This window comes from Myotis daubentonii, chromosome 12, assembly GCF_963259705.1.
Source record: "Myotis daubentonii chromosome 12, mMyoDau2.1, whole genome shotgun sequence".
NCBI classification, from domain to species: Eukaryota; Metazoa; Chordata; class Mammalia; order Chiroptera; family Vespertilionidae; genus Myotis; species Myotis daubentonii.
The window spans coordinates 38,667,389-38,689,578 of record NC_081851.1 but is presented as its reverse complement, the minus strand read 5'-3'; the positions used below and the strand labels follow the sequence as shown (position 1 = coordinate 38,689,578).

General features: G+C 41.7%; 1 protein-coding gene across 18 annotated transcripts in view; it reads right to left on the bottom strand.

Moving 5' to 3' along the window:
* Positions 1–22,190, bottom strand: part of AAK1 (AP2 associated kinase 1) — a 148,487-nt gene that overhangs the window by 36,978 nt on the left and 89,319 nt on the right. For 14 of the 18 annotated variants that reach the window (XM_059659566.1, XM_059659568.1, XM_059659549.1 and 11 more), the window contains 6 exons: positions 19,551–19,654; positions 17,117–17,196; positions 12,699–12,853; positions 10,916–11,244; positions 4,439–4,699; positions 1,471–1,703 (listed from right to left, as the gene is read on the bottom strand). In XM_059659566.1, coding sequence (XP_059515549.1) covers positions 1,471–1,703; positions 4,439–4,699; positions 10,916–11,244; positions 12,699–12,853; positions 17,117–17,196; positions 19,551–19,654 — 1,162 coding nt within the window. The remainder of the gene's footprint in view (positions 1–1,470; positions 1,704–4,438; positions 4,700–10,915; positions 11,245–12,698; positions 12,854–17,116; positions 17,197–19,550; positions 19,655–22,190) is intronic. The other 4 variants (XM_059659567.1, XM_059659550.1, XM_059659557.1 and 1 more) reach the window with 3 other exon arrangements.

Sequence of the window (22,190 nt, the reverse complement as noted above, 5' to 3'; positions counted from 1 at the left end):
ATTTTCCACAGTGGTTTTCTAAAAGGGCTTTCCACGGAAACTGGACAGTCGCTATAGATCCCTTTCCACTGTGTAAAATAAATGTTTCCATTTTCTTAATGATTCACTATCTCCCACTACTTCTTTAATCTCTTCCTTAGATTTTTGGTCTCGTCTGCAAGTCCTTTCAATTCAAGATTCCAAAGCAACCTATTGTGTAGCTTATGGTGCCCACTATAACCCACAATAGTGGACCCCGGAGGGCTGGGACTGATGCCTGTTCAAGCTGCCTCCCATCTGTTGGATCTAGCATGCATACAACTATGGTCACCTATCACAGTTAAAGAGAAATAAAGACCACTATCTTGTGCTTCTAGGTACCATTACTTAATTTTATTCTAAGTCTCTCTTGATGCCCTTTGCATTTAGCTAATGAGTTAAAGATTTTTAACTTTAGAGTATATGGTTCCAAGAAACCTGAGGGCCTCAAATTGCATTTACTCCACAAACATTCATTGTAATCTACATCTACTTTATATCAAACCCAGAGCCAGTCACTGGATTTGCAAAGGTTGGTTAAGATACAATCCTTGTCTTGGAGGAACTCTCAGGCTAAGTCAACTAGATGAGATACTCATATAGACATACGAATAAATAATGATAATACGATGGGATACGTGCACAACAAATTATAAATGACACCAGAGGAAGGTTTAAAGGAGAGGTGGCCTCTGGCATTGATCTTGATGAATAGATAAGCACCTCCTTGGTGGACAAGGAGGACAGTGCAGTTAAGGGAGAGGGCCGAGGCCAGTGATGGCGAACCTATGACACGCGTGTCAGAGGTGACACATGAACTCATTTTTTGGTTGATTTTTCTTTGTTAAAAGGCATTTAAATATATAAAATAAATATCAAAAATATAAACCTTTGTTTTACTATGGTTGCAAATATCAAAAAATTTCTATATGTGACACAGCGCCAGAGTTAAGTTAGGGTTTTTCAAAATGCTGACACCCTGAGCTCAAAAGGTTCGCCATCACTGGCCTAGGCTGAACAAAGCGCTTGTGAAGATGGAGAATGACAAGTCCACCAATGTGATGCAATAGGTCTTTGGTCTGTTAACCAATGAGTTCAGATAGTATCCCACAGGCAACCTGAGGGGTGTTGGGGCGGGGGGGGGGGGAGAGAGAGAGGGGGGAATGAAAGATTTTCAGCATGAAAACTTGGTCAGATCAAGAGTTTAGAAAATACTCTGTAAAAATATGGACTAGATGAGAGAATGGAAACAGTGACACAAATAGGAAATTATTTCTTAAGATCAGTATGGTTTATGCACTACAGGCAAATTCAGTTTCTTATTAAACACAGATGTATACCACTGCATATACATCTACACACAAACATGTGCAAAAAATCATACAGTAATGGCCCACAGCAGACCTTGCCCACAAAGTAAAGTAAGAAGAATAAAGGAGAAGCATCACATACTTGGACTTATTGAGACTGGCCTCAGCTGCAGCTGCCTGGAGCAGCTGGGTTGATTTGCTGGCAGGGACCCCAAAGACTGCACTGTGGGTTACGTCGCTGAGAATCCGCCTGTGTCCAGCACGTTGGGTCTTGGGGGATGATGGAGGAGTGAGAGATCCGAGTTTCTGTCCCTGGACGGTAGGAGGTGGGGTTGTCTGAACTGTTGGCTGTTGTCTTACTGGGGCTTGTATCTGCTAGGAAGAGAAATGAAAAATGTTCCAAAACAAAGGAAAAAACAACAAACAGATTAGCATAACAAATGCCACATGAGAGCTAACATAGAATTTAAATGGCTGAGTTTAACAATAACATCCTGAAAAAAAACCAACACTGGGCTTTCACAACCTGAACTGCAACTTTGGGACTGATACCAATATGGTATTTATCTCGTATGTGTGTGTGTGTGTGTGTGTGTACACACACACACACACATACATACACACACACACACACACATACTAGAGACCCGGCACACGAAATCGTGCTCGAGTGGGGTCCGGCTGGCCCACCTCAATCGGGCTGGGCTGGCTGGGGGGAGGGGCCACGGTTGTTAGCCAGCCAGCCCTGCCCCCTGGTCGAACTCCTGGATGAATTCCCAGTCAAGGGGACAATTTGCATATTAGCCTTTTATTATATAGAATATATATTTCAATCTTCGTCAAAGACAATGTACAGGGTAACCATATGCAAATTAGCCCAAAGCATAAGACTACAGAAGCTATTCTGATTTTTAATGGCTGCAGTTGGGTTATTTATTTTTATGGTTATTAAACGATCTAAAATGGCCATTCTTTCAGCCATTTTAAATAAGGCAGCCACAAACATCTATGGCATACAACCATTTTCCTTTGTAGATTATTGCTTTAAGATGGCTATAATGTATATTTTTGTTTTAATATATTTTTATTGATTTCAGAGAGGAAGGGAGAGGAAGAGAGAGATAGAAATATCGATGAGAGAGAATCATTGATCAGCCGCCTCCTGCATGCCCTCTACTGGGGATCAAGCCCACAACCCGGGCATGTTCCCTTGATCGAAATCGAACCTGGGACCCTTCAGTCCACAGGCTGAAGCTCTATCCACTGAGCCAAACCGGCTAGGGCTGCAGTGTGTACTTTACATTCTGCTTCTCTAGGTAAGTTCTGCCAAGAGTCATTGGGAAAGAGATGGTCAAAGCTGGGAAGCTCTCCAGCTCCTGGCACAAGCATGTTCTGCTCCTGTTCCCTCGTCACCCCCTTAACCAACTACCACTAAACAAAGCTTTTTTTTTTTTAATCCAAGGAACATGGAGAAATTTCACAATTCATTACCAAGAGAGTGGATACTTTTGTCTGGGGAAAGCAGAGAGAACCTCATAAGAAGTGTCGCCTGTAGGAAGTTTATCATCTCATCCCCCCAGATAAGCATCTATTATTATCATCCTGAACACAGATCAGGACTCTTTGTTCTGGTCCCAGCTCTGCTGCTATCAGTCTGTGTGTCTTAGGTAATGACTTTCTAGGTTGGGCCTCAGTTTCCAATTCCATTAAGTGAGGGGACTGGACTAGATAATTAAGATCTCAATTAGTGCCCTAGCCAGTTTGGCTCAGTGGATAGAGCATTGGCCTGCAGACAAAAGGGTCTCAGGTTCGATTTCAGCCAAGGGCACATGCCCGAGTTGTGGACTTGACCCCCACCCCCCCCAGAAGGGGGTGTGCAGGAGGCAGCCAATCCATGATTCTCTCTCATCATTGATATTTCTCTCTCCCTTCCTCTCTGAAATCAATAAAAAATATATATTTAAAAAAAGAAAGAAGATCTCAATTAGCTACATCATATGGTAATTTTTTTAAAAGCCCTTTTTCATTTAACAGGAGGAACTTTATCTCTTATTAAAAATACAGAAAGTAGCTATCTACTTCACTCCTGCAGGAAGACTAGAGTTGTTTCAGAAACCAAGGTGTAAAGACACTGAACACACACTTAGCAGAGACTTAATGAAGAAAATCTATTTACGGCACTGCTTCCTTTGGAAGCAATGTAGGTTTTCTGGTTTAAGATGGGCCACAAAACTCTAGTAGAACTCAGTCCTCAAAAAGATGGTTTCCTATCATTCGTCTAGTAGTTAGACTTCCCTGGGAATAAGACAGTAGCTGTTATATTCTATTGGCTGGGTATGTAAAATGTCTTTTTCTATCACTATAAAATTATCTATCACTATCACTCAGAAAACTATGAGTACAAAATTAAAGGCATTTATTAAAGGCCAAAACACAATGTATTTGAGAATGTTGAAACAGTAGAGGTCTATCAGGAGAGGACGTAGTGATTCGGATGCTATATTCAGACATTATCTAAAAGTAGACATGCTCAATTTCTATACTGACAATTGGGCTCGAACAATACTTAGATACTCTGGTGTCCAAAGGGATTAGGCCATGGCAAATGGTCCCAGGCATGCAGGCCCCCTTGAAGGGTGCTGTATGGTACACTCGATTGAGGTGGCCAATAATGTCGTCCAAGACAAAGAATAAACACAACACTGTCAGGACTCAGAGTAAATGTGGGGGTTCGTATGAACCTCCAAAGACAGAAAAGGCCATAATGGCCAAACTGCCCCTTGAAGAAAGGAAAGGGACTAATCCTACCTAGGTCCTTGGCTGCTCAACACAAGAGAAAATGAACAGCTCTTTCTGCCATCCTAATTTCAAAGTAATAAATTAAATCTTCATCAGTAGCCTAGAGTTATTTTTTAAAAAACCTCTACCATTGACGGATTACCTCATCCTGTTCTTGACTATATCAAGAAAAGATCAAATATTTTAACCACAGGGTGGGGAATCAGCCTAGTTCTAGGCCAGAGGCCAACACCCAGCTGCTGCAGCCTGTTTCCCAAGCCCTCACTGCATTCTCCTCTTCTTTTGCTCTCCGAGTCCTGGCTGATTCTTACCACTGGCTCCTGGGCAGGGGACTGCTGCGGGGCTGCAGCTGGCTGAGCCTGGGGCTGCTGTCCGGCTGCTACAACAGGCTTCTGCTGCACAGCAGCCTGCTGAGTCAGCAGCTGTTGCTGATGCAGGTTTGTGGCCTGCTGCTGCTGCTGCTGCTGCTGCTGGTAAAAGTTCTGTATCAGCTGCTGTTGAGAGCTTCCTTGGGACACCACAGGGAACTGGGCAATTGCTGGTTGCTGGGTTGCTGGGTGTACTGCCTGAAACTAAGCAGGAGAAAGGAGCAAGAAATGAGGAGGTAAATAAAAACCTGTCGCAGTAACAACTAAGACCAGTGATGAAGCCAAAGGCAAAGGAAGGCAGAAGTCTTGTAACTTGGCCTGAAACTCCTGAGGGGAACCTGAAGACATTAAAACAAACAGAGCAGCACCTTACACTGCCAGGCTCCATCCACTACTCTATGCTGCCCCCTGTACTGCAGACCAGCTCCCATGTGGGCTTCTATGCCACGCCTGAGGGTGTCCATCTCACTACACATCTGTGACTCCATACATGGGAGTGTAACAGAAGCTAATAAATGATCTCCCAATCACAGAAGTAATTCTCCTCTTAAAGGGATTTGGAAGTAGCCAAGATTAAAATTCTTCCCTAGATGAACAGGATGAAGCAATGACGGCACTGAAAATGAAACAAACAAAAAAAACCCTAAATGTTAACCCAACTATTAAGGCCATCTCTTTCTGAAAATTATTTCCCGCTAGCTCTATCTTTACTAACTCTCCAACTTTAAACATTGAAATTTTCAGATTATTACACTTAATGACATTTTATTATATATTGGTAATGAATTGTGTCAAGTTATATTCTCCTATAAAGCATCCAAAAAATAGAGAAACTTCTTTTCTGTCTTTCTCCTACCCACTAAGGACTATGTGCTAGGCACACAAATAGAGCTCAAACAAGGGCCTACTGATGAACAAAACTCCAAGATCTTGTCTCTTAACATCCTAAATAGCTTTACTTCATTATAGAGCTAATTGACAGGATATTGTTTGCCTAATGAGGTAAAGTTAAAGGGTTAGCAAAGAAGCAGATGTCAGTAAATAGTTGCCTATTTATAACCGTGAAATGCTGGAAACAACCAAAGGTCTATCAACAGGGGACTGATTGAATAAACTATCCTATATACCCAACTCTATAGTTGTAAATAGGAATGAGGACTACCTCTATATAAGGGATGGAAGGGACAGAATTTTGCGGATTTAACTTTGAAACTATGTAAATATTTTACATGTTTGCAAAACAAAATTAAAACAAAATTTAAAAGTCAATAACTAAAAATCAAAAGCAAAATGAAGCAAAGAAACCCACGTGTCAAATTAATAGCCAAACTCCCCAGAAAATAATATGCTAAACATTCTAAGGGTAAAGAGGGCAAAGAAATCTTAAACTATTTTCACTAATCCTATTAGTATTGTTTTCTTGAAACTATAAATCAAATAAGTAATTATGTTAATGTTATTAGGAATCAAGACTTCAATTAGAAAAAATATATATCCTATAGAATGAAAGGGTAATATGCAAATTGACCCTAACAGCAGAACGACTGGGAATGACTGGTCACTATGACACACACTGACCACCAGGGGGCAGACACTCAATGCAGGAGCTGCCCCCTGGTGGTCAGTGTGTTCCCACAGGGGGAGCTCTGCTCAGTCACAAGCCAGGCTGATGGCTGCCAGTACAGTGGTGGTGGTGGGAGCCTCTCCCGCCTCCTCAGCAGCGCTAAGGATGTCCAACTGCAGCTTAGGCCTGCTCCCCGCTGGCAAGTGGGCATCCCCCGAGGGCTGCCGGGCTGCCAGAGGGGTGTCTGATTGCCAGCTTAGGCCCGATCCCCCCAGGGAGCAGGCCTAAGCCAGCAGGTGGACATCCCCCGAGGGTTCCCAGACTGCGAGAGGGCACAGGCCGGGCTGAGGGACCCCTCCCTTCCCGAGTGCACACATTTTTGTGCACCAGGCCTCTAGTATATATATAAAAGCTTAATATGCTAATTGTCCCTCCAACCCTTCGACCAGTTGCTATGACAGTGCACTGACCACCAGGGGGCAGACGCCCCAACCGATAAGTTAGCTTGCTGCTAGGGTCAGGTCGATCAGGACTGGGTCAGACTGGCTGGATACACCGACCTCCCGCAGTCCCTCCACAGTTTCTAAAATATTTCTTCTAATTAATTTGCTTTCAATGTGCACGAATCTGTGCACCGGACCTCTAGTACAAATATAAAATCTAAGAAGTTAAACAAAAATCCTGTAATTATACATCTGAATTAGGAATATAAATTTGAATTCATGGTATATATTCTATTAAGAAAACAAAATTTATTTCCTAACTACTGTCCATTGAAAAGGTCTAAAAACAATAACTAGAAAAACTAAGATGGCGGCATAAACACCGGGAAATTGCTGCCTCCCACAACAACTTCAAAAATACAACAAAAAGACAAAACGGACATCATCCAGAACTACAGGAAGGCTGGCTGAGTGTAAATTCTACAACTAGAAGGAAAGAGAAAAGCACACTGAGAGTCAGAGGAGCTGCAGAAGTAAAGTGCAAAGGTACGGAGGCTGAGCGCACGCGCAGAAAGGGGCTGGTACCTGAGGACGCGGCTGTCTTGTTGAATCAGGAGGGAGTCACAAGCTCCCGACTGCTCTGAACTCCAGTTCCGGGAAGTCTCTGGGGACCCAGGACTCATATGGGGAGAAACTGGACTGTCTGGCAGCAGGCAGAACTCTGAACTTGAGGGCGGCTTTCCCTCAGAGGTGCTTACAGCAATTATCAGGACACTGAGACGCGAGGCCTCTTAGGGCAGGGCTGAGGAGCAGCCATAGCTGCTTGCTCCGCCCTTTGATTCCCTGAGACCCCGCCCCACCAAGGCTGCGGCAAAGGCTTTTGCATATGAATGCCCTGGCCCTTTGCAACCTGAAAATTACCTAACAAATTGCAGCTGGGCCAGACAGACCCAGAACTTCCAAGAGAAGGCCCAAGGCCCCACAGCAGCTTGCATGGCTTCACAGCTGGGCCTCATCTGGGCACCTCCAAACTCCAAAAAAGGAAGGGGAATCTGCAGTTCTCTTCGTAGATCCTGCTGGGTAACCTCAGGCAGAGGCTAAATTAGCACCTCCTTAGATCCAAGAGCCAGTGTACCCAGTGGTCAGAGGGGGACCATGCAGATTACAACTCCTCAGATCCATAAGGGACACACTCAGGGCGCAGACTCAGTGAGCACCAAAGCCCCACTGAAGCAAGTCTTGCCCCAGAAGGGTGTCTTCAGCACAGAAGTTCTCCCACCGTAGACACAGCTGATTCTCACTGCCAATTGGCCTGGAGGTCAATTCCTCCCAGTTATCCTACAACAATCAAGGCATAACTACAACAAGACTGTGCACAAAGCCCACAAGGGGGTGCACCAAGAGTGTCCACCTCAGGTTAACTGGGGAGGCTGAGCCACTGGGCCCTACAGGACACCTAGCACACAAAACCACTCTACCAACACAGGGAAGCATAAAAAATGCAGAGACAAAGAAACAGGTCACAAATGACAGAAATGGAGGAAAGCAAACGACTGGATATAGAGTTCAAAACCACATTTATAAGGTTTTTCAAGAATTTTATGGAAACCGCCAATAAATTTAGTGAGACCCTGGAGGATATGAAAAAAGACCAACTAGAAATTAAGCATACACTGACTGAAATAAAGAATAATATACAGAGATCCAACAGCAGACAAGAGGATCCCAAGAATCAAGTCAAAGATTTGAAATACAAAGAAACAAAAAATACCCAACCAAAAAAGAAAAAAGATTCCAAAAATATGAAGATAGTGTAAGGAGCCTCTGGGACAACTTCAAGCATACCAACATCAGAATTATAGGGGTACCAGAAGAAGAGAGAGGGCAAGATATTGAAAACCTATTTGAAGAAATAATGACAGAAAACTTCCCCTACCTGGTCAAAGAAATAGACTTACAAGTCCAGGAAGCACAGAGAACCCCAAACAAAAGGAACCCAAAGAGGACCACACCAAGACACATCATAATTAAAATGCCAAGAGCAAAAGACAAAGAGAGAATCTTAAAAGCAGCAAGAGAAAGACAGTCAGTTACCTACAAGGGAGTACCCATACTACTGGCAGCTGATTTCTCACCAGAAACCATGCAGGCCAGAAGAGAGTGGCAAGAAATATTCAAAGTGATGAATAGCAAGAACCTACAACCAAGATTACTTTATCCGGCAAAGCTATCATTCAGAATAGAAGGTCAGATAAAGAGTTTCACAGATAAGAAAAAGCTAAAGGAGTTCATCACCACCAAACCAGCATTATATGAATATGCTGAAAGGTATCCTTTAAGAAGAGGAAGAAGAAAAAGGAACTCTTACCATTTGCCACAGCATGGATGGAACTGGAGAGCGGATAAATACCACATGATCTCACTCATTTGTGGAATATAATGAACAACATAAACTGATGAACAAGGACTGATCCAGAGATGGAGAGGCATTGATTGGACTGTCAGGCCTTGGAGGGAAGGTAGGGGAGGGTGGGGGTAAGGGGGAAAGATCAACCAAAGGACTTATATGCAAGCATATAGGCCTAACCAATGGACACGGACAACGGGGGGGTGATGGCATGAGCAGGGGGGCGGGGGTAGGGGGCAATGTGGGGATAAGGACACATATGTAATATCTTAATCAATAAAAAATATATTTAAAAAAAAATAAAATAAAAACAGTAACTAACCCATTAGCAAATGAGTATCCCTAGCACCAAAAATGTGGTCTCTAAAGACCATTTCCATGAAAAGGAAATGAAGCTCCTTAGAGAAATGGCTGATTTCAGGTAGAATGAGCCTGGAACAGCTTGTTACAATGAATAACAAAGAAACCATAAAGACTACTGGAGTCCCAGCTGAAGGATCTAGGAGCCAATTTGAAGACTTTCACTGGACAAAGTTGGGATGCTTTGAGCATCAAAATAAACAAAATTTTAAAAACTACAATGTATGGACACATATCAAATATGTTAAGATCCACAAGTTCCTAATGATACTAAAACAAAAACCTCATTATTCACCTTTGGATGATACTAAGAACAAACTCATTTTTTTTAGGTAAAAGAATGGTAACAACAGGAAAAGAATCATAAATTTCTCTGCCTTTTCTGCACAAACAATACCTTAGGGTAATAAAATAGTTGATGAAAAAAATTCTTTATAGATAAATTCCAGCCCTTAAATGAAGAGGAAATGCTAGAATATTACCATTTTGCCATCCCTAATGAATTAATAGACTTAGGAAATGATTAGCAATGACTGCTAAGCTGATGGGGAACATCAAATGAATGGATCAAATGGACAACACCAAACCCACTTATTAATCTTAATATTATTAAAAGAGAGGACAACCAGACATTATATGCCCCTGATGTGATATAACCAGAAAAATAAAGAACAATCAAACTGAATGGAATACTGAGCAAGCCTCAGGAAATTACCAGTTTACACAGGGGATGGAGAAACATATTAAACATCACCACAGGGATGCCATCAACCAAATCCAGAATGTGGAAAATTCTACAGGACAAGTGACCCAGTTTCTTAAAAAAAAAAAAGAAAAGAAAAAAGGGGGTAAAAAGAGGGAGAGGGTACCTATGGTTAAAAAGGGACTTAAAAGATGAAAGATATAGTACTTGTTATAAAATGAATATGTTCAAAGTAAAATATGTGAAAAATATAAGAAAATATAATGAAAAAAATCACACTAAATATAATATGTGGACTTTGGATCCTGATTCAAACAAGCCAACTTTAATTATGAGACATGATAAAGGGCTAAACACTTCTGGATATTTGGTAAGAAATTATTGTATTTTGTTTCAGTATGATAATGGTCTTGTAGTTGTGTGTGAGAGAGAGGGAAAAAAAAGAGTTCTTAAAAATTAGCTCCCTTCCTGAAGTTCCTCAGTCAGGGGAAGAATTCCCAAGGCCTGAGAAGAAAGGTGAAAGGGGCAGAGTGATCCTGTGATTGCTCCACTCTGCAGTGCTTACAGTATTTACATCTAGGAGAAGCAGTGATGAAGTCATTAATGGATCAGTCTTCCCAAGGCTTCCTAAGGCAGATTTCTGTACCTAGAACAGCGGTTCTCAACCTGTGGGTTGCGACCCCTTTGGGGGTCTAATGACCCTTTCACAGGGGTCGCCTAAGACCATCGGAAAACACATATATAACTACCTATTGTTTTTGTGATTAATCACTATGCTTTAATTATGTTCAATTTGTAACAATGAAATTGGGGGTCACCACAACATGAAGAACTGTATTAAAGGGTCGCAGCATTAGGAAAGTTGAGAACCACTGACCTAGAGGGTATTTTCACAGTGATGACTGGGATATGCAATGCAAAGGTCACACTCTGACCACCTTACCTGTTGAGCCTGTGTCTGTGGCTGCTGCTGCTGGTAAAATGTGCCTGCTGGCTGCTGTGATGGTGGTGGTGGCTGTTGTTGCTGCTGCTGCTGCTGCTGCTGCTGCTGCTGCTGCTGCTGCTGTTGCTGCTTGAGGAAGAGTTGCTGCTGGTGCTGGGGTGTGGCCTGGGCCTGAGAGGGCAGACCCTGGGCAGGAGTGGAAGGCGTCTGTTGTGGGGTGGGTGGAGCCTGAGGCTGCTTGGGCTGGGACTGTGGTAGAGGTTGGCTGGGTGGGGGCTGAGTTTTTGATTGGGGAACACTGGCTAAAAGACCAGGCTGATTGCTGGGTCCTGCAATGAGAATAAATTCCATGTAAGAGCTCAACACTATTCCAAAAATGACTTCCCTTCTTGCCAACATAAGAAAGAGGGGGTGCTAAGTGGACAGATAATCCCCAAATCCATGTGCTCCTCACTGTCTTTGCACCTGGAATGTCCTTTCTTCTTGCTAATCTATGTACTTTTAAAAATATATATATTTTTATTGATTTCAGAGAGGAAGGGAAAGGGAGAGAGGGAGAGATGGAAATATCAATGATGAAAGAGAATCATTGATTGGCTGTCTTCTCCATGCCCCACACTGGGGATAGAGCTCACAACCTGGGCATGTGCCCTGACCAGGAATTGACCGTGACCTCCTGGTTCATAGGTCGACGCTCAACCACTGAGCTATGTTGGTTGGGCTGCACTTCATATTTTTCAAAACAAGGTTCAACAAACAATTCTATATTTGCCTCCTTCAAAAAGCTTTTCTTTATTCACCAACCCATTTAGTCAATTACTCCTTTAGTCAGTATCTTGATTATCTACAAATTCAACTAGCCTTTGATGCTAATGTATATACATACAATCTTTGTACTTGTTGGCATTCTGCAGAATAAAAGCATTCTTTGATGTTTTATATGTAGGTTGAACAATTCCAGTCTGGATTCCTTGTAAGTAAATGGCTACCAAATTTACCAAAAACAGCTTCCTGGTAAGGGAAGTGATGGCTGAGTTCAGTTACTTGATAATTTGGGTCAGTCCTCTTTATGAAACAAAACTTAGTCACCTCACCAGAAAGAATACCAAAGCACAGAGTGGTGACAGACACTTCAAGAGACAGAATTAAAGAAATAATTCCTCTCTGTCAAAAAGAGGTGTGTCTTGGTGTTTAGAGGCAAAGAAAAGTATATAAAATAAAGAGGTAGGTCTGGGATGATGGGCCAGGGCACAAAATTAGGGCCAGGACTAGTAAAAATAGAGACAACAGGCTTCGGTGGTCTTGGTGATCCCCTGCAGAATTCAATGACAGGCCTCCCCTTTTACCAGCCTCCTGCCATATAATTTCAATGGCAGCTTACCTCTTGGTCCTTAAAGAAAACCATTCTTTTTTTTTAATCCTCAGGTGAGGATATGTTTTTTAACTGATTTTTAGAGAGAAAGGAAGACAGAGTGGGAGGGAGGGAGGGAGGGAAGGAGAGAAGAGAGAGAGAGAGAGAGAGAGAGAGAGAGAGAGAGAGAGAGAGAGATAACAATAGGTTGCTTTCTGTATGTGCCCCGACCAGGGCTCAAACCCTCAACCTAGGTATGTACCCTGAACGGGAATCAAACCTGCAATCTTTTGGTGTACAGGATGGCACTCCAACCGAGTCACCTGGCCAGGGCAGAAAACTATTGTTCTTTATGTAGCTCTGTATTCCATTCCTGAAGCAAAATTAGGCTTTCCAAGACTTCTCGTTATCCAGGATAACAAAGAGGTGTACCTGCAGCCTGAGGTGGGGGCTGAACCGTGGCCCTCTTTCGAGGTGTCAGGGCTGGCTGGATGGGAAGGATTCCTGGGTTTGGCTGAGTCTGCCCAGCTTTAGGCCTCTGGCGGGGTGCAATGGAAGTCTCTGTGGTGGGAATGGGATCTGTCAGTCTAGAAGAGGAAAAGAAAAAACAAAGATTCATATTAATGTGTGAGAAAATGGGGGAGGGGCAGAGTACATGATGGATTAGCTTTGTTCTCCACACTCATCCAAAGCTTCTAGATTTGCTTAATCAACATTTCCCAGCAGGCATTCTGTGTTACTAGATGTTATAAATAAAGATTTCATGGGAAAATGTTTTAATATTTCAGCGGAACCTTTCATGTGTATAGAGACCCTTAAAGAAAGCACTGTATAGAATGCAGTGTTTCTCAAATCTATTTGACCTTGTGGCCCTTCTACCTAACATTTCCTAGAATTTCCCAGAATACACTTTGGGTGATGATGCAAAGAGGGGTTTGAAGCAGGTTGTTTTCAGATGTAGAGGGAACTCAAACTTGGTTAGAACTAGCTGTCAAAATGGTCTTTCTACTATAAAAAGTATGCAAATAAATTAATCCAATAAGGCAATTAAAAGAAATAAGTAAATAATTCAATTTGAAGTATTTGGGGAGTGTGACAGGAACTCCATTTCCTCCAATACACACATTTGTTTTTCCCCATGGTAATACAATATTTACCTCGGCATAGAGTCACCTATAGTAAAAACCAAATTGCCCAGTCTCTCTTATAATCAGGTGTGGCCATGTGTCTAAGTTCTGGCCTTACGTGTTAGGTACACAGATCGTTATGTGGCAGTTGCTAGAAACCTTAAGAAATAACTGGTACATGCCCTTTGTCTCTCTTCTTCTTTGGTCATTCCTTGATCCTGCTGCTTGGAACAGGGATGCTGCCACATTGGTCCATGAGGGCATGGCCACAGCCTGAGGGATGGCAGAGCGGTGAGCATGAAGAAGCCCGGGCACCTGAGGACTTTGTGGTGCAGAACTGCACTATCATCCCTGCACTGCTTACCCCAGACCCTATTTACTTAAAGAAAAGAATAAACATCTATCTTACAGAAGCCACTGGAATTCTGGAGTTTCTTTAAGTCAGAGCCAAATCGATCCACATTAATACGGGAGGACTGCTGTATGGTCTGCCTTTTCTTGTGATGGTGCTAAGCCCCAGGTGGTGACTTCCATTCATTAGAGCGGTCCAGGGAGCCGGCCTGCTCAGATCAGAGTGGTTGTCCTTTGAAAATGTACTTTAGGGAGGACAGCTGACTGAGGCTAAGGCCAAAATAAACAAGCTTCGGGGATATTTCCAAAATATGCCTGGCACAGCCTCCATGAAATGCAAAACAGGAAGCAAAGCGATTGGCCCCATGTCCTTCCCTGTGATATACCTCCAAGGTATTCCATTCTGGACCCGTGGCTTTTCACTAGTATCCTGCTAGAGAATGATTTTCAGCCTTTTTCATCCGTGGCACACGTAAACCAATTATTAAAATTCTGTGGCACACCCAGAAATATATTATGTTTTTGGCCGATCTGACTAAAAAATAGGTATAATTTTGATTCATTTATACCAGAAGGCTATTGTTGTGTTGGCTGTTGTCATTTTTTTTAACTTGACAATCTAAGGCAAAAGAGTCAGTACCCCCGACTAAATAGTCAGGTACTGCATGTTTTTAAAATTCTTGCGGTACAATGGTTGAAAATCACTGTGCTAGAAAGAAGCTCTTATGCTGGGGAGAGAACTGATAATATAAAAGCGCTCACATTTGGGGAGGCTATAACCTGGGGGAGGGAGGTGGATAGGGAAATGGGACAGATGTTGAGAAAGGTGTAAGAAAGATAAAGCCAAGGATCAGAACTTAAACAAACTTGAGTAGAAAAACAAATATTAAAAACTCCCACAGTGGACTTCTAAGGGTAATAATATCTTAGAGACACTAGGATTTAGAATCAAAGAAAACTATATTTGAGCACTAGCTCCCTACCTACCAACTGCATAACAATGGGCATATCAATTAACCTCTTTTAGCCTTGGGTCCCTTATATGTAAAATGGAGAAAACAATACCTACATCATGAGGCGGATGTGAACACTGCATCAGAGGCGGATGTGAACATCAAATGCAACAATGACTGTGAAACCATTTTATGAAATGCAGAATGTTTGAACCATCAGTTTGAACAGGTCTCAATATGCTGCGAAAAAATACAGACTGAGAAACCAGGAGACTCGACTCTAAGTTGTCCTCTCTGTGTGATCTTGGGCAAATCACTTAAGGTACAGAGTATAGAGCAGGGGTGGGCAAACTTTTTGACTCGAGGGCCACAATGGGTTCTTAAACTGGACCAGAGGGCCGGAACAAAAGCATGGATGGAGTGTTTGTGTGAACTAATATAAATTCAAAGTAAACATCATTACATAAAAGGGTACGGTCTTTTTTTTTTTTTTTAGTTTTATTCATTTCAAACGGGCTGGATCTGGCCTGTGGGCCGTAGTTTGCCCACGGCTGGTATAGAGTGTGGATGCTCGAGGTCTGGTTCTTTTACTAACTCCATAGTGATTAACTAACTGCCTTGGGCAACTTAAAATTCTGAGTCTGTTGCCTCATCTATAAAGTGATAATAACAACAACTTCATAAATTTGTTTAAAACGGGGTGGGGAAAGCCATCTTATTTATGTAAAGTACCTAGTAAGGCATTTGGTATATAAGATGCCTCAATGAATAGTGGCCACTTTAAAAAGAGTTAGAAAGAAAAACCACACCTGTTAGGATTGGGGAGTAAATACAAAAATGAAATCACTGTAAATTATAGATAGGATGACTTAGACCCAAATCTCTTGGCTGTCATGTCTGTGTATTCTCACAGCATTATTGAGGTCCATAGAAATTAACAGCTTGGGCACTCTACAATTTATAAAACAGCTGCACAGCCATTTATGCATTTGATGCCTTATGACATAGGTACTATTTTATCCATTTTCACAACAGAGTACCACTCAAATGTTAATCGTTGCTATCCTTTTTACAAATGTGTGTGCTTTGTGGGAAGAGATCTTTGCTTAGCCTCAGTACATACCATGTTTGGATCTAGTACAGAAGGCCATAAACCCAAATACTAAGCTATTAAATTAGTCCCAGAAGCAATTCCCAGAGGTGAGCATGGCAGACTTAAGCAAGAAATAGACAGACTGCAAAGTAACAATCTGAATATAGTTTGCTAAATTTGTTAAAAAACCAAAGTCTCATTAATTTAGAGCCACATCTGCAGGCATTCTATAAACATTCAAGATTTTTTTTTAATGTAGAAGTTATTTTACTGTTCTATAAAAATTCACATATTCCCATCTAAGGTATTTTGTTGATAATTTGCTGCTTAACGTTTCCTTGCCATGGGAGTGTGGTAGGAAAAAAAGGGGTATAAACATCTCTGGGGCTACCCTTAGAATTTGCCATTGGGAAGGCATAGCAGTCATGAGGATGTGTCCTGCAGACCTTCATATACAAGGGATATGAAAGACCAAGCACTCCAGCTGCTGTGCTCCGAAATCCACTGCTACTGCTGTGTTTGCCCTGAGGCTTCCCATAGGTGGCCCCCAGTCTTACTATCCTAGCCACAGGGATATTAAGGCAGACCAGGTCCTGGGACATAGGAGATTCCTCTGGTAGCTGACTTTGACCAAGGATTCCCCTTTGGCAAACCTTCCTTAAATTGTGTGGCAATTTTTAGGTCACTTCCACCCCCAACTTTCTCCTCCCACTCTCTAGGTCAGACTTACATCACCTTCTGATGGCTCTCTCAACCTTCCCTGGCTCCCTCCCTATTTTCTCTCTCAGGCATTTCCCCAAATAAAATACTAGCTTCTGTAGTCCTCTCTTATCATCTGTGTCTTGGAACACCCTAGGTTACACAGGATGTGATTAACTAAGATCCACAGGCTCTTTGGCTGTTTCATGGACTCAGTGCTTTGACCTGTACTTCCCTAATGTGGCCAGGGCCTGAGTGAGTAAAAAGGAAAGGGAGATAGAGGATTAGGGTGCTGAAGGAGGCTAAACAAAGGCCAGGACACTCTTGTACTAGCAATATTTAAAGTCTGCTGTTGCTTCATCTCTGAATGCTCCTGTGCCTAATCCCAAACAAGGGAAACAGCTGTGGAATTTTTTATTCTCTTTCAAATGTAGATCATCGTATTTTATTAGATTCCTCCTTGCACTCCCAAGGGATAGCTTCTGCCTACAGGAGATACAGCTTGCTTTCTTGTGCTGGGCAGCCTCTTGGCCATGGCAGTAGAAGAATCAAGAAATACAAGGCACCCTCCCTCCCCTGCTACTGAGGCAACAGAGCACAACAGGTGCTCACTGAGGCATTTCTTACCTGGCCTTTGGCTGGGTCTTCTTTGCAGCTGCCTCGCTGGCTTTCACTGGCTCAGGAAGCTTTGTAGGAATGGGAGAGTTCTATAGAATGAAAGAAAATTTTTTTTAAAAATCACAGATTTCTTTGTAGAAGAATGATTACCATGATTGGGCTGATGAAAATATGTGTTGGGTTTTTCCAGAGTGACTTCTAGACCCTGATCTCTGGTAGAGCATATCCCACTGGACTCAGCCCCAGTCAGAGGGACAAAGTATCTGAGAAGAGGACAGAGCAACCCCCTGCGACACATTCCCCTGCCATCATTCTCAACCTTTTGTATGGCTAAGGTGACCGGGGTTTGATGTCAGTACCCTTCTCTCCCTAAAGCACAGCTTAGAAGTGAGGTTATGATAGGAATGAAAAGAGATGTCAGTAACCTATATTACTTAAAAATTTTAAAAAAATATATTTTTATTGATTTCAGAGAGGAAGGGGAGAGGGAGAGAGAGATAGAAACATCAATAATGAGAATCATCAACTGGCTGCATCCTGCATGCCCCACACTGAGGATTCGCCGGTAACCTGGGTATGTGCCCTGACTGGGAATCAAAGTGTGACATCCTGGTCAACACTCAACCACTGAGCCACACCGCCCGGGCTTTATTACTATTTAAGTTCTCAGCTAGATATTAGAGAAGTCAGAGCTGACTAGTGTGCCCAACCTTCTAGTCAGAATGCTGGGAGAGAACCACAGCCAGTGTGTCTAGTTGCTGAGCCAGCACCTCTTTCCAGCACATGAGGCACTACTCAGTCCACAAGCCATGCTGACTGAGCTCCCTGAGCTTGGATTCGGCACCATCCATCCAATACTGTCTCTCCAGGGAGCACTAGCTGTCTCTAACCACAAGACCACTGTTTACCACTGCTGAGCAAGCATCAAATGACTTGAGACTTGTGAAGCTGACTTATTAAAAACTGGTTACCAATCTGAATGCTTCCAATTATATTTCCTATTATTTAACTTTATGAATGGGAAAATGGGATAGTGAAAGAAAACACGGTCATGTTAGATTACTGTACAGTATCCCCTGTTCTGGGAAACATGACAAACAAAATACTAGTAATGAAACTGGCTTTTTAAAAAAATATATACTTTAATATATTTTATTGATTTTTTACAGAGAGGAAGAGAGAGGGATGAGAGTTAGAAACATCGATGACAGAGACACATTGATCAGCTGCCTCCTGCACACCTCCTACTGGGGATGTGCCCACAACCAAGATACATGCCCTTGACTGGAATTGAACCTGGGACCTCTTAGTCTACAGGCCGACGCTCTATCCACTGAGCCAAACCGGTCAGGGCTGAAACTGGCTTTTAAGAGGATGTCTCATTTCCTTCACATTTTTAGGTGGGGGCAATTTCTGCAGAAAATGTCTCCTAGATTCTTTTTCACCCACCAAGTGTTCCTTTCCCAAGGGAGAAGGTGTAACTTATTTTACTGATAAGACTAAAAGAAAAAGGTGAGCTTGTTTGGTTCCTTATGCTCTCCCTCCTTTAGGGAAGAGCCTGTCTCTCAGGAATCAGGCGCTCACTATTCAGTCATGAGGCTCTAATGTTAGGGAACTGGCCAAGCTATGTTCTCTGACTCAATCTTATTAGTGATACAGCCAATATTCCTAGCTCCATCTGAATGACTTCCACATCTGATCCAAATGTGGGAGTGAAAGTGGAATGTTATTGATCAGCTCCCAAAATGACATCAGAAGTTCATTACTGGAGAAGCAGGCAAGACAATTTCAGATCAGAACTTGAGACGGCACCTATTAGTACAATATTCAAGAAAGTTGGATCGTACTATGACCAGAAAAATATGCCAAGGCTGTAAAAAGGGTGTTTTCAAGAACTGTATTCTGATACTGAGAATGCAGAGTTTAGGATTAAAAGTGTAGAAAACATTCTGATGTGTGTGGGGAGGGTAGAGGAAAAGGAGTGTGAGTCACAGATGGCCAACAGCAGAAGCAAAATCAAGAAAGTTCTGCTGCAGTGAAGGAGAAAAGGGACAAGGGGCTTTGGTTCCAATTGGTGTGGGGCACGTCCAGGCCTTGGCTCAGGAAAGCAGCTGCCTAACCATGTCTAGGTAAATACAATAAGCTCTTAGTGAATTGTGAAAATCAGCAAGACCACAGTTTAGTCAATCTTTACCCAAAGTGTTCAACTCGATCCCTTGGGTTTTTTGTTTTTCCCCAGTGTAATTACCTCAGTTTTAGAATTAAATTCTATGGGAAAAATGGATTCTGTTTAATAGCAATTACTTCCTAGCAATTTGCTTGAATGAGCCCTACTAGATAAAGCAAGGGACATCTATATTCACTAAACAGCTGATTAACACCCCAAGAATTCTAGATGACAATTAATTATGTTTACATCCCCTAAAAAGCACCTTTCACATACCTGAACATTTGGAATTGGGCATTCTTTCTTGAGTAGTTTAAATGAGAAGTAGGAGACCTGGTAAATATCCGGCCTTTTGTCAGGGTCTGGTTCCAACATATACCCTAAGAAAAACAAATGTTACCTCATTTAATAATATCCTAACAGTTATTACATTAGCTAGGAAGCAATTTTTTTTCCTCATAAAAGTCCAATTTGTCCTTTTCCTCCCTTCTCAGAAAGGGAAACTCTCACTTTCCTAAAATTTTAAATATCTACAAGTAAATAACAAAGTTTTAAAATTGTAACAAAGATACTTGAAGTTCACTGTGCTCTCCACAATTGGGACTCAAATTCTCAATATGAAAGTTACTACCTTCATATTCTGGGACCTAGGAAGTTACATGGTCTTGCTTCTGGCCTCCTCAGTTCATATGATCTTGTTAAACAAGTGATTATTCTTAATAATTATAACCGAAACTTACATTTCATAAACTTATTATTTTGTTGTTGTTGTTGTTGTTGATCTAAGCTAGTTTTAAGGCTAAAAGAAATCACAAAATAACAAATACACCTCTACTTTTAACACTTGTCTGTTTCTAGCTGCCCTTTCAGAAAATGGAAAAATCCTCAGGGAAAAAAATCTTTAAGACACACAAACACACACTCACATATACAGTATATACAAACAATAATGCAAGGCCATTTATTGCTTAAGAAATCAAATGAATGGTTTAGACAGTAAGTTCAGAAAAAAAATTGACCAGGCTACAGTCTTGTGAAGGGCTTGCAGAAGAGGCAGGACTTGAGCTTGTCCTTGAAGGCAGGGAAGAATTTAGTCAGTCAGGGTAAAGCAGAGAAAAAGACATTACAGATGAGAGAATAGTCTGAGCAAAGATGAACTTGGAGAAAGTGAAAAAAAAAAATTTTAAAAAAAAATGCCTTGCTACAAGGAAATAGAGGAGCCAGAAGGCCAGGACATAGATTTTCTTGTCAGAGAGTACAGGGAAATAAGGCTGGGTGGGTGGGATGGAACCAGAGTATGAAGGATTCTAAATGCCACACTGAGTATGAGCCCTACTGTGGCCATGAAGTTACTGAATAGGCACATGATAGGGTGGTATTCTACAAGATTAATCTTGTGGTGAAGGTGTGTTGGATTGACTGAAGAAAGAGGGGGAGGCTATGGACAATCCACTACTAAAGGCATGAGCTGACAGAGCCTGTACTGTATATAGAGTGGAACCTCGGTTCTCAAACTGAATTCACTCCCCAAGGCTGTTCAAGAAGCGATCTGTTCGAAAACCAAATCATTTTTTCCCATTAGAAAAATGTAAATTGAATTAATCTGTTCCAGACCCCTAAATGATTCCCTGTCTTAACCGTTTTTTAAACATATATACTAGTAGTACATGTCTAATGTACTGTTTAATCTATAAACAAACATTTCTTTTCTTAAATTTATCGAACCACCCCTACCAGCCTTAAATGACTCACTTCCAGCATTCATTTCATGGGTGCAGCCTCTTTGCTTTTTCACATCTCATTGCCTTGGAAATGCTGTCACTGAAATACAGTCACCAGCTAACTGCCTTTTCTTTATCCAAATCAACAACAGTTTTTCTACCTCTTCAACTGTCTGTGATCTTTGTTTTGTGAGCAGTTTCACACCTTTAGCAACGTCAGCACTGGGATGGCCTCTTTATGCTTTAAAATTGTGCTAATCATCTATTTCACCAGCAACAAAAGCAAAACACACACACACACACACACACACACACACACACACACACAATATTCACAGCACAATTTCCTGAGATGTTTAACAATGCAAGGTTTAGTGGTTTAGAAATAAACTGACTCACATTCTCTCCTTTGTTTGTGGCCTGAGAGATGCTTTTTGTCATGCAGATGTATCAGCACGAAAGGGTTGTCAGGTAGAAAACTGAAGTTTTGTTCAAAAACGAGGACATTTTTTCCATGAACAACTTGGTCAAAAACCAGAATTGTTCGAGATGGGAGATATTCGAGAACTGAGGATTACTGTGATATCATTTCAGTAATGAGAATGGAGAGAACAAAATGATGATGGGAAACACCAAAGAAAGAACCTAATGCCATTTAGGAAATACTCCCTCTCTCTGAGTAGGCAAATCCAAAGAGAACCTTAAATTTCAGTCACCTAGGCTTTAGTGGCAATGCCATTAATAGAAATTGAAAAGAGAGGGGAACCTTGAATTGGTAGTTAAAGGGGGTGGGGGAATGGCAATAAATTTAATTTAGACCTATCAGTTTAGGGTGACAAAAGAATCATCAAAAAGTTTGTAAACTGAAATAAATCAGAGTTTAGTAAAGATGTCATTCATGGAGTTGTTTTTCCTAATATGAATTTTCTGCACAAATGTTAAAAAGAAAAAAAATGAGTTACAAAAAAATCCAATCATTTTAGTAGCATCAAATTGGGACATTTTCTCGTATTTCCTTCCAATCTCATTTAAATTAGCTGCAATTCTACAACAGATATAACACTTTACCTCTGAAAACAATCCAATAACCATTCCATTCCTTTAAATACCCTCCCTCACTTTTTTGTCAATAAATGGAAGAGGTTGATTGGTAAAATTAGCATAATGGAGTGGGTAGTCACTTAAAAACTATAAC